The 12686-nt window shown below is 48.7% G+C and overlaps 1 protein-coding gene across 1 annotated transcript; it reads left to right on the top strand.

The window, feature by feature from the left end:
- Positions 1 to 4415: 4415 nt before the first annotated feature.
- Positions 4416 to 12670, top strand: Nrgn (neurogranin). The gene is made up of 4 exons (XM_027411827.2): positions 4416 to 4606; positions 10999 to 11225; positions 11461 to 11478; positions 11877 to 12670. The coding sequence occupies exons 1-2, from the start codon at positions 4592 to 4594 to the stop codon at positions 11218 to 11220; spliced, it is 237 nt and encodes a 78-aa protein (XP_027267628.1). The 5' UTR covers positions 4416 to 4591; the 3' UTR covers positions 11221 to 11225; positions 11461 to 11478; positions 11877 to 12670.
- The last annotated feature ends 16 nt before the right edge of the window (positions 12671 to 12686 follow it).

Here is a 12686-nt window from a genome sequence, read left to right as displayed (position 1 = left end):
GCAGATCCTTCTGTATATTTTAAACTTTCTCTAGCTTATGCATAAGACTTAATTCAATGTAAATGTTATGTAAATGATTCTTATACTGTATTATGGAATGATGACAAGAAGGGAAGTCTGAACGGTATAGATGAGTTTATTTTCCCTGAATATTTTCAGTCTGCAGTTAGCTGAGTCCGTACCTTCAGACCCATAGACATGGAGGGTGAACTACATATTATACAGTTCTAGATTGTGTCCCTATAGCATTCTTCACAGCTCAAGTTCAGGAAATATTTACTCTTCTCGATGAATTTGTGGAACGTAAGGCTGCTGGTGATGAACAATGACTGTTGATAAAGATGACCTCATGGTCACCTACAGTCCAGCAACCCTGAATTGTAAGTCTGAACACATCCCTTATGCCATGTGCCCTCTTCCTCCCCCTTCTTTCTGACATGTGGGTTAAGGGTGGAAAGAGCCCTCCAGTCTGGCACAGGCCCCTTTAAAAATGTACCCAGGCTCCTCCTCTGCCAACCAGGTTGCTAAAAATACGGCTACAGCAAAAGCTGAAATATTTGCAGAGAAAACTGAATTTCCTGCTACCCCCACTCCCTCCACTCAAATGGGTAAAACCCTGACCTCAGAAGCCCTAGCACAGCTCTGCCGAAGGCACAAGCCTCCAGTTTTCCCACCCCTTCTTATTATGGAGTCTGTGGGTTTGAGCGGGGATGTTATGTTCAGAGAGGGCCCACTCCCAGGAGGGGAAGCCACAAGTATTGGCAAATACATTGTCACATGACACCTCAGTGCTTTTTTTTTCCCCTTTCTTACTAGGACCAATCCTCTGCAAACTCCTCTCCACCTGTCCCAGGAAGGATGGTATTGGACCACAGAGGCTTTACACTCATTTATGTTTTATCCTCTCAATGGGCTAACCATCTCTTCTTCCAGCCTTACCTTCTAGTCTTTATCTCCACAATCCCGTCTGGCTCCAGTCCAGGGCAGTAGCTCACCCTAACTCACTCCCTACCCTGGCCTTTCTGGAACTCTTCTTTCCAGGTCTGTAATCCTTACCTTCAGCAGCTGTGGGAGCTGGCCAATGGGCAGGGGAGTTGAAACTGGAAGAGTTAAGTTTATGGCCTGTCAACCATAAGTAGTTCTCTAAAACTTGACCTCTGACACCAGGCCCTAAGGTTAAGCAGGCCATGGAGGGAAGCATGACCTGACACAACTTTGCCAAAGACCAGACTCATGCAGTCACACACAAGGGCCCCAGGTTGCATCGGTCCCATCTCTAAGCTCACCTAGAAAGTCACAGGCAACAGTCCCATCAGCTCACCTTGCTTGTCCAGAAGAAGGGCTTCCTACCAGCCTCAATGTGTGCTCCGAGGCAGTGAGGGAGTCCAACAGGAAGAAGTGGTGGATGTCACAGTGAGACAGCCTGCTCAGGGTGTTTCTGGAAATATGTGAGCAATCCGTGTTGCATGCCTTTGAGTCTGCATATATGTGTCACTCGCCTCTTTGTATTTGAATTATGAATGTGTCTGTCTTCTCATTCTGGGCTCTGCCTTCCTCTCTGTCTGTCTTTTCCTCACCTTGAAGTCTGCCCATCCCCCAGGCCAAGCACTGAGGCCAGTTCTGTGTGGGCACTTCAAGTGGGCTGTTACTGAAATGGTTGTTTTGTGGATGGAACTGACAGTTGCCGTATCTGGTATCCCATGGGTCTGCCAGTGTTCAGACACCCTCACCCCACACAAAGGTGTCTTACAAGAGGAAGGGAGGGAGGTGCTGTGTAGGAGTTGGAAGAGGGGGATAAAGATACCCCTCCTTTCAGTTCTGACCAGCAGGAAGAAGGGCCCAGAGGCAGCACAGCCTGCAGAGCGATGTTGCCTAGCAACTCGGGAGACTTCACTGCAAACTCACCAAATCCCAGCTTCCTCAGCTCTAATTTGGGAAAAGCAGAGTCCAGATCTGATATCCTCTCTGACCCTTAGTTTCCCCCTCCCCTCTCCCTCTGGATTCTGGAGTAAAAGAACCTGGGAAGTTGGCAAAACCAGGGGCTCCAGATGTGTTTGTCATTTAGGCAAGGACCTGAGTTCCTAGGACATCCTGCCATTTGGTGGAGGTGGGGGACTAAAGATGTGCCAGAGACAGATTGGGGAACAGATTTGCTGTTACAGGGGTGGGTGGGTCCCAAACATGCTGGGAGAGACACCCCTACACCCCAACCCTGGAATCCCAGCCAGCCTCCATCTCAGCTTGGAGCCCCACTGGCTAATCCTGTCCCCAACCTGAGTGGACATTGGCATATCCCTCCTACTCATTCTCCCCTTAGCAATGAAAGCCATGGCCTAAACACTCAGTGAAAGGGCATTCAACAGTCCCACTGTTGTAGCTGGCCTGTGACAGTACTGCAGTTCTGCTACTTGGGGTGCCCTGTCCTGCTCAGGACCACAGGGCATTTCTTCCTGTCTGCTCTAAAGCCATAGCCTTCCTTCCTTGTAGTGTCAGAGACCTCAGCTGAGGAGGACTTGAGATTTTTGAGGTGTCCCAACTACCAGCATAACATACAATACAGTCAAGATATACTACCTTGACAGTCTAGGAAGTTAAGTGACCATAAAAAAGAGCAAGTTGCCTACCCCAGATGTCCCTTCCACATCTCTGTTTCCCAGCCTCTCCCCAACTCACATCCTTCCCCAGCATAGGCTCAAGGGACCAATACTAGTGATAACTCCACAATGCTTGAGTTGACAGCATCCTCTTTCTTCCAAAGAGCAAGTGAGAGGGTGGTTAACCTTTGCCTTATTTTGAGGCAATGAATCGAAAGGTTAGGAAGTCTAGTGTGTGGAGTGGGATGGGTGGGTGTGCTAAGTCTGCACCAGTATATACGTGCATTCAAAATGGGTGCTGGGCATAAGTGATTTTATTTTATGCAGATGGGTGGGAAGGATGGACAGATCACAGACCATGGGTAGATACAAAATAGGTACCTGGTCAGTGATGACTGCAGACACTTAGAAGGGTCAAAGTACTGAAAATAAATGGTTATTGAATGCCCAGCAACTTGTGTGTGTGTGTGTGTGTGTGTGTGTGTGTGTGTGTGTGTGTGTGTGTGTGTGTGTTATGTGTACATACACAATCAACCCTTCCAAGGCTCAGAAAACATTGTGGAAAAGGGTGTGGAAAGAATATAAGAACCAGAAGAAGGGAGGTGAGGTATGGAATTCTGACTTCCAGGATTGACTTGACTGTTGAACTCTTGAACTCTTAGCAGCTGGGTTACCTGTACAAGATCTGCATGAGATTGGGCCCACCAACATTCTGTCATAAAAAGGGGGAGGGGCAAATGAGGTCCCATCTCTCCCTTAAGATTTATACACAGTTAATGGTTGGTGAGGTACAGAGAGACATTTTCTTCAGTGGTGAGTCATTAGTAAGATGCCTACCTACGCTCCTGTAAACAAACCCTTACCCACGCTCCTGTAAACAACCCTAATAAAATTCAATGGGTTCCTTCCCTCAGAAAAAACCCACATGATAGTAAAAGGGATACTTGTGGAAAGAATGGGGATTATCAGAAGTGGGAGGGGGAAGAGAGGGTAACCAGATGAAAATTATTTAAATACATTATGTACACGAATGAAAAAGTCATTATGAAACCAACTATTATTATGTAGAATTAATGTGTGCTAATATAATGTTTTAAATAAAATTTTAAAAAGAAGTATTTCATGCATATATTGCCAGCAGCGGGAATGCAGGCATTTTTGTCTGTGTACTAGCGCCCAATCCCCAAACAGGAAGTTTGTGATTAACCTGTGTCTTACACGGTGTGTGTACAAGGCCTGTGTGGTTGTTTTTGCCTATTGTGTCTGCTGTGTCTGTATGTGGGAAGACAGGCACACTTCACTGAGCCGGGGAGTATGTACGGATGCATGAGGCTTGAAGCGTCTGCGTCGCTCTGTACCCATCCTGCAGGCTGTGTATAAACAGCTTTCTCCGTAGCCAGAGTGGTGAGGGCAGTTTCTTTGCAGTTTCTGGAGCTATTCTTTGCAGAGAGGGGAGATAGAGGAAGCAATGTTTGAGACTATGGGTTGTGAAAGTATAGGGAGGAGGATGCAGGTTTTCTATCTATGGGCGGTAAGGCGAGCTGCGCCCAGATGTGTGTTTCTGCCCTGGATGTTGGGAGCCTTGTGCCTACTCCGACGTACATCTGCCTGGCAGTCTGTGGTTTAGAGCAGAGGGATTGAATTTGGGTGATGGGGTGTGTAGGAGGAATGGATGGAAGTGTGTAGGCGGAGGGGTTGGGGCACCAAAGCGAGCAAGGCGGAGAGAGCGGAGAGAGGGAGTGGTCCTCGCTCCAGCTCTCCCCGCCCACCCTACTAAAAGTGCGTCCTGATTGGCTTTGAGGCCGCAGGGCTCAGGTTACATTCGCAAGAGTTGCAGAGCGCGGGAGACCGGACTCAAGAGGAGAGAGGTTGGTTCTGCAAGGGCTCTGTTCTGGTCGGAGAGTCCCGGACAGCCGCTGAGCTGCCACCCAGTATCGTACAGATCCACCCCCACTCTGCGCCAGGCTCCACCCCAGCCAAGGACCCTCAACACCGACATGGACTGCTGCACGGTAAGTCCATGCTTGAACTCATCTTGGTCTGGGACAAGGGGCACCGGAGAACCCTGGAGGGTGAGAGAGGGATGGAAGAGGGTGCGGAAGACCTAGGAAGCATGTGAGGAAGGAGGGTGCTGAGATATTGTATTGGGTGGTGGAAGACGCCTGTCTGATCTGAGCCAAGCCCAGGGGAAAATGCTTCCCAGCTTGCGGGGGCGTCTGAGAGCCCAGGGGCCAGGCAGTCTGGGTTGGATCGGGAGCTGAGCAGAGCTTTCCTGCAGGAAAGCTGCAGGTTAGACGACAGGTGGAACTTCTCCCAGGGAGACACTGGAAACTGTTGCTGGTGTGCAAGTCCTTTCCCTTGGTATTTTTTGGCCTGGTACCATTTCCTATCCCGTTGCTGCCGTCGTGGGACCGAGGCAAGATCTTCACGACCCTCAGATGATTGTCTACCCCTTATACGGCTAAGGAGGGGAGAATCCACCTGGTCTTGGTGGTGATGGGCAGCAAAGAGCCTAGTCAGTGTGGCTCTGGGGAGGAGTTGGCCCGGCCCCCAACGCCTTCTCTTTTGGAAGGTGCTGGGTGAGTGACCGTGAGAGAGCCCTGCTGGCGAGGGGAGGAAGTGTCTGTGTCAGCGCCCACACGGAAACTGGATGCTGCAAGTGCCTAACACCAAAACAGGTCCTGTTAAAAGCACTTGTATGACCGCGCCCAGCACAGGTCTCGACTCCTGGCTAGCTAAAAGAATAGAGTGACCAGACCTAAATAAAACGTGCTTATTCTTAATTCCTATCTGCGGAGAAAGACGACTCCACACTCTTGGTATTCTCTGTCAGCCTGGCTAAAAACGCCAGAAGGTACTTGAGGGCACCCCACCCTTCACCCACAGTGTGCAAAAAATAAACAAATGAGTTTGGAAGGAAGGAGTAGCCCAATTCTTTAAGGGGTGAGACATCCTGATGTCTGGGTGACAAAAGGCAGCGAGAATTTAGGGGCAAGCCATAGTTGAAATTTTAACTCTTGTTAGAATCAATAACAGCTGCCAGTGTGCTAGTTCGGAGAGGCAGGTCTTTTAACAGTTGTACAAACGGAGGTTTAGAGATGTGGTTTTTCCCAGGTAGGCATCTTTGACAAGTATGGAGCCCTGTCCTCTCAAAAGGCTGCCCTCTGGTCCCTCTTTGAAGTGTACTGTTTTCTATTGCAGTAAATGCTCATAGCAGTTAATGTGTAGACCAGAAAAACTATTTAAAAAGAAGCATGCCAATCACATATAGTCCCGCCCCTTGAAGAAAACTGACAGACGGTTCCAGGGAAGCTGTTTGTTGTTCTCTAGAGAACAGTTTGATTGCTTATTTATTTACTTACTTACTTTTGGTGCTGGGGATTGAACTCTGGACCTTCTGTGTGCGAAATATACACTCTGCTTCTGAGCTACACACCCAGCCCAGGAACCACTTTTTGGCTATGAAAGGAGAAATTCGGGGTCTTCAGTCTTGATTGAGGAAGAGCTCCTCATCTCCAGCAGTGTTTTATTAAATAAAGAAAATAAATAGACGGCAGATTATGAGATATGAGTCAGGGGGTACTGCTGAGCAAGAAAGAATAGGATGAGAAGGCAAGCAGGATGGGGGAAAGAATCAAGAGACACAGTCAGTGGGAAGACATGTGTGAGTGAAGACTGGGAAGCTTGGAAAGGAATGGAATTTCCCTCCTTTGGGATCTGCAGTGTGATGAGGGTGAGATGTGGGGCTCCAGCCTGCAAGCCCTGTCTGTCCTGGCTAGTGCTTGTGAATATCCAGGAAGCCACTGATGCAGGGCCGTGTCACAGTGAGTACCCAGGAAGCCATTGATACATAGCAAGTAGATAGCCACATAACAGATAGCTGATGCTGATAGATAATAACTGAGGGTGTGGTTGACATGACTGAAATCAGTATCCCCTAAGAAGAAGAGCAACTACCCACACAGTAGGGCTACCAAAGGTGGTAAATGCCTCGGATTCTGGGACACCTCCTCCAATGGACCCTGACATAGAATCTTCTGTTTTCATGTACCAAGTCCAGTGAACCAAAGGGCCAGAGAATGGTCAGTGTCTATTTTAGTCTGTGGTGATGGAGGGAAGCAAGAAGAGGGGGCAAGAAGGGTGGAGGGCTGGAGAAAGACAGAACTGCTAGCAGGCACCTTCCTGCCCTATGCTGTAGAGAGCAGTGTTGCTCTTTATGTCTTTCTCTGGGTCTCTCCTCCGTGACCAACCCACCTGATGTTTGGGAAGAATCTAGTCTTTCCTTATCTGTCCCCCACCCCCTTGGTAAACAAGCTTAGACAGAAATGGGGATGAAGAAAACAATTCTGTTCTTTTTCCAGGGAATGTTTTTTTAAAGAGCTACTATTCAGTGTTCCGGTGGCTGATTGGCATAGCCAACATACATGATTTTCCTGCCTTCATTTAATAGGAAAAGGAAAAGAAATCTGTTTTGATACCTCACTCCTTTTTTTTTCTTTTCTTATTTTATTTTATTTTATTTGTATTCTAGTTGACTCCAAACCAGTTAACAGAAGTAACCGCCCGCCCCAGGCGGTGGGTAACAGTACAAGCTTCTGAACCAGATCATTTCACTATTGGTTTGCCATGCAACCTGGGAAGTTATAAAATGTCTCTGAGGTTATTTCTTCACTTCTGAAATGGGGGTTACATAGGATAAAATGTGCCAAGTGCTTAGCACAAGGCCTGACATAGAATAGTCAGCAGACAGGCATAGTTCCTAAAGCTGCTCGGCCGAGTGGTGGTGGCACATGCCTTTAATCCTAGCATTCAGGAGGCAGAGACAGGAGGATCTCTGTGAGTTTGAGGCCAGCCTGGTCTACAGAGTGAGTTCCAGGACAGCCTCCAAAGCTATAGAGAAATCCTGTCTCAAAAACAAACAAAACCCCAGCTGTTCGGATTTGGGGAACTGAAGGATACTATTCGCCTGAGCTAAGCTCTACTTGGTACTGAAGAAAATGAGAGTCTCAGAAGCAAAGTGATGTGCTCATCCATGGCTTCTCCTTTTTTGGCAAGTGCATTTGCCCACCCCCAGCTTTTTGTCCCTGCTTCATTCAGAGCCCCTCAGCACAGACCAGCATCAGTCTTGGCTGCAGGAGGCAGTTGCCCGAGAACCAAGACCAAAGAGCAGATCCTGGGTTCTTTTCCCTTTTGCCTCCAGTTCTGCTTCTGGGCGGCCAAGAGCATCCTGTCCTAAGGAATCAGCCTGAGGGAGCAGACCCAGGTGATGAGCAGCATAGCCTCATGCTAGGCCCTGTGGGGGTAGCTTTGCCTGTTTTGCCAGGTTTTGATTTTGACTGTGGTTGGTGGCAATAAGGCCAGGTCTTAGGGTGGTTGGAGACAAAGGCTCCTTTAGCACTCAACCCCCCAATGTCCACGGTGTCTACAGCTGCCAAGGCCAAGGCGAGGGAATCTGGAATAGGTTTTTATGCTTGCTGTCCTCTTTCAAGATGTGTGTCTATTTCCTGAGACTATTCCAAGGAAGACTCACACTCAGAGAATCGGAAAACCTGAAGGAGTTGACTTGGATTTTATGTGAATATAAGATGTCATGATGAGCCCCAGAGCTAAGAAAGGCAAAAAGACAAAGGATGTTTTAGGCCCATCCATCTGCACTCAGACCAGCCTCTTAGCAACTCCTTGAAACTGTGTTTAAATTGATTGAGAAGCATCTTGAGCACAAATTAAGGAACTCTGAGGCCCAGGAAATGAGGACAGCTGGGGAAACATGATGAGAGGGAGTCATTTGTAAACTCAGGCTTGGGCTTCTGGAGTAGAAAGCTAAACTTACAGGCTGGGTATGGTAGTTCACACCTGTATTCCCAACACTCAAGAGGCAGAGGCAGGAGAACTGTGGGAAGTTCAAGACTAGCCTGGCCAACACAGCAAGTTGTGTGTCACCCAAGGCTACATGATGAGTCCTTGTCTCAGAAAATAAACTAAAATTTAAAAAAGATGTCCCTAGGGCAAACCTGTCAAGGGCAGATGACACTGAATCCTCACCCATACCCTACCCATTTCTGACAATTAGATAGTTGGTGGTCAGAATGAGGCAGAAGAAAACTAACTTAGAGTGTGGAATCTTGGCCACCTGATGTGAGGAGAAAGAAACAGGGAAAATAGTGAGCACCTTGGTCAAAAAATAAAGACAAAATCCCAGAAGCCAGAGGAGGCCCGTCAAGAGAAAATGCCCTTCTGACATCATAGCAACATCCTCTCCCCAGTTATTACTGATGCTTCAGTATTAAGCCTCTAGTCCTCATCCTTTCTTTAATGTTGTTTTGTCTGGAGTGGGGTGGTTGTGTGTGTGTGTGTGTGTGTGTGTGTGAGAGAGGATCTCATGTAGCCTAGGATGGCCTCCAATTCCTGATCTTCCTTCCTCAGGCTTCATAGCAACAAAGTACTGGGAGTACAGGCATCTGCTACCATGTCTTGTTTTAATCCTTTCTATTCCCACATAGAGCAGGGTGACAGAGGAACAGAAATTGGACACGAAAACATGCCCGGAGCACTCTGTAGGAAGAGGCAGTAAGATTGTGAGTGCAAGGCTTGCCTGGGACACAAGTCACTTGCTATAGGGATATAGTTAAGTGGTAACCATTTGCCTATCATGCATAAGGTCCTAGATTTGATCTGAGCTCTCTGAGAAACAGCAGGAGTAAGAGAAAGGGAGAGAAAGGAAAAGAAAGGGAAGAGACAGAACATTGGGGCATAGATTATATCACACACATAGATTATATATATTGGGACTTTAATTATATCACACATTCCTTAATGATGGAATATGTTCTGAGAAATGTGTTTAGACAACTTCATAATAGTGCAAGCATAACAGGGTATATTTATAAAGCTGAGATGGTTATGGCCTTATTAGTTTGACATGATCATGTGGGACTGACTATATATATATATATATATATATATATATATATATATATATATATATGATATTTCACTGACTAAACCATTGCATTGCACATAACATATTATTAGGACAAACTGTGCAAGGTTGTTGTTTTCAGGTCACTTTGGGCTTACATAGTCAATCATTTTACATAGCTACTGTTTGCTGATCAATAGATTATGCCACTAGATACCAGGTGATTTACTCTTCTCCAGAACCCATAGAAGTGAATATTATTATCCTCATTTTCTCAAATGGACCATGTAAGACTGGGACGCTCAGATAACTCCCCCGAACCGCACCATTACAGCTAAGAGTACAACTCAGCTGTGCAGCTGGTTGCATTTCCTTTCTTAGGCATTAAAATAAACTCTAGAACTTGACATACAAGGTTCAAATCTACCAGATACAGATAATTGCCTGGAACCCTAGGTAAGCTTTTTTTGTTTTGTTTTCTTTTGTTTTGTTTTGCTGTTGACATTCTAATCATCAATTGCATCATGGTAAACTCAAGTAAGAATGAAAGGTGGCACAGGCCTTTAATCCCAGCACTTGAGAGGCAAAGGCAGGTGGATCTCAGTGAATTCCAGGACAGCCAGGACTGTTTCACAGAGAAACCCTGTCTCAAAAGACAAAAAACAAAACACACAAAAAAAGAAAGGAAAGTAAAGAAAACAAAGAAAAGAGTGCCCCAGCTTTATTGTTGAGGAAGAACTAAAATGCCTAGAAAACACAGCTGTTGCACCTGGGACAAGGTAAGAGCTTAAATGTAGCCATTGGCCTAACTCTTTTCTTCCCATGAGGACACTAACTAAAGGACTTCTTGTCTTATGTTTCGTTTTCTGTTACTGTTGTTTTACCTTTTTTTTGGTGTTTGAGTTCAACTTGGGGCACAGTAGGAAATGGCGAGCCCAGTGGAAACACAGATCCCAGGCCTCTGGCTGAATCAAGGAGCAGTGGCCTCATCTTCTCCTGAAATTCTTGAGCTCTGGTGCAGTACTATTGAGGGGGCGGGGAGGGGAGGGGGCAGGGAGGAGGGCAGCTCTTTAGCAGATATTTGTGTCCACTCACTGGGGAATCCTGTACACAGAAAGGCCCTTCTGAACTGGAGGCATCTTCTCAGAGCATAGGGTGGTCACTTTCACATGTGCCGGCAGCTTTTTCTCTGCCCTTCCAGACTCACCGTTCGTTCATTCAAATCCGCAGCCCCCTGAAACTAAAGGCTACTTTCAGCAGGATTAGCTGACTTTCTCCTTTCTCCACCCTCCCATGCACTTCTTCCTGTGTCCACCTGGCCCTGAACCTTCTCGGTGGCTACTGCCTAGGAGATGTGCTCGCCTGCCCCTCCGAGTCTTCCCGCTCTGCTTCTCCCACCGCCTTCGAGGTCCCCCCTGTCCTCCTTACCCCTTGCCCTCATAATCTGGGCCTTATCAGTCGTTAGAACCCCTGTCCCATCCTCAGGAGAGCGCCTGCTCCAAACCAGACGACGATATTCTAGACATCCCGCTGGATGATCCGGGAGCCAACGCTGCTGCAGCCAAAATCCAGGCGAGTTTCCGGGGCCACATGGCGAGGAAGAAGATAAAGAGCGGAGAGTGCGGCCGAAAGGGACCGGGACCCGGGGGACCCGGCGGAGCTGGGGGCGCCCGGGGAGGCGCGGGCGGCGGCCCCAGCGGAGACTAGGCCAGGTGAGGCTGGCTGGAGAGCATGGCAGGCCGGAGGCTCTCGTTTTCCAGGCCTTCTCGGTAAAAAGTTAGGAGTGTCTAAGGTTGGGATGGGAGTGGAGAAGAATGCGGAGGGAGTCAAGGGTGGGGACCTAGGATACAGAGACAGCTGGGTGAGAGAAGGCCTAGGATGATGACTTGCCTAGCTAAAAGCTCACCTGTCTCTCCCTCCCTCTTTATGCCTCACCTTGGACCGAAGAACTGAACGTTTTAGAAGGTAACTAATATGACTCCAAAGCTGCAGAGTGTGGAGGGGAGGAGGGGAGGAGGCTGGGTGGGAAAAATGACCCAGTTGCCCAGGCGTTCTCTCTGCTTGCCCTCAACCCCTCCCTGGCAAGGAACATAACTTTGCAGACCCTCTGGTATGTCGAGACGCCTGAGGCTGCAGCAGAGACACACTTGAACCAACACAGACACGCAGTCAGTCACCCTGATTTGGCTGCACAAGCGCAGCCAAGGGCCATAAGCACACAGAGAGGAGGCTCACTCACGTACCTGCCCCGGGGCTCATTGCAGCTCAGTGAGCAGGGGAGGGGATCTGGGTGACACTCCCCGAAAGGGAGAGGGGAGATAACGCTAGCAGAGGGCAGATTCTCAGACCTTCTCTCTCCTCAGTTCCAGAGGAGAGATGATGCCGCGTCCCCTTCGCAGTGACAAGACTTTCCTACTGTGTTTGTGATCCCCTCCTTCCCACAACCAGCCAGCTTCAGGAGCCCTCCCCCGCCCTAGAGACTCCCTTGGCTTCGTCGCGGCGTCGCCAAGTCCGTACCCTTTTAGTTAGCTCTCCAGTCTAACGTGGTCCCCTTTCGCCTTTTCTCCCCACCCTCGTCCCAAACCCCATACTCGCAAAATTGTCCTTTTGCTTCACGCCCACCTGTCCTTGCGCCCAGCATGCAGCTCTGCCTCCGCAGCCTCGGTGCGCTTCGCTGCGCGTACTGCAGAGGGCGCCCGATGCGTCGCTCAAGTACTCGGGTGTGGGGGGGGAAGCAACCACCAAGTCCTTTCGTTCTGTGGGCAACGAAAGGGGGCGCCCCGCGTCTTTGTGCCGTTTCCACCCCAGCCTAGCCTCAACCCCTTAAACCTGGGGCTAGGAAAGAGGGGAAGAGGGATTTCATGGTGTCTGATGATGCCCCTTGCTCTGATGGGAAAGGAAGTCCTGTCCCACACCTGCCTGTCACCCCTTTTCCCTCCGAGCGCACCCTGAGAGCAGCCCCTCCCGCTCTCCTTTGTTTATGCAAAAGCCTCCGTGCGCCTGGAGGCTCAGTAGGAGGAGTCATCCGCAGCCCTGCCCCCAGATAGCCCCTCCCCCGCTGGGCTCCTGGGGTTGTGGCTGGAAGGTTTTTAATCTCTGCGTGTGCATGTTACCATACTGGGTTGGAATGTGAACAATAAAGAGGATTGTCCAAGTGTTCAGAGGGTGCAGGG

The sequence above is a fragment of the Cricetulus griseus genome, chromosome 4, assembly GCF_003668045.3.
Source record: "Cricetulus griseus strain 17A/GY chromosome 4, alternate assembly CriGri-PICRH-1.0, whole genome shotgun sequence".
Taxonomy (NCBI): domain Eukaryota; kingdom Metazoa; phylum Chordata; class Mammalia; order Rodentia; family Cricetidae; genus Cricetulus; species Cricetulus griseus.
Note: the sequence above shows the minus strand (reverse complement) of the source record. Positions and strands in the feature narration are given on the sequence as shown.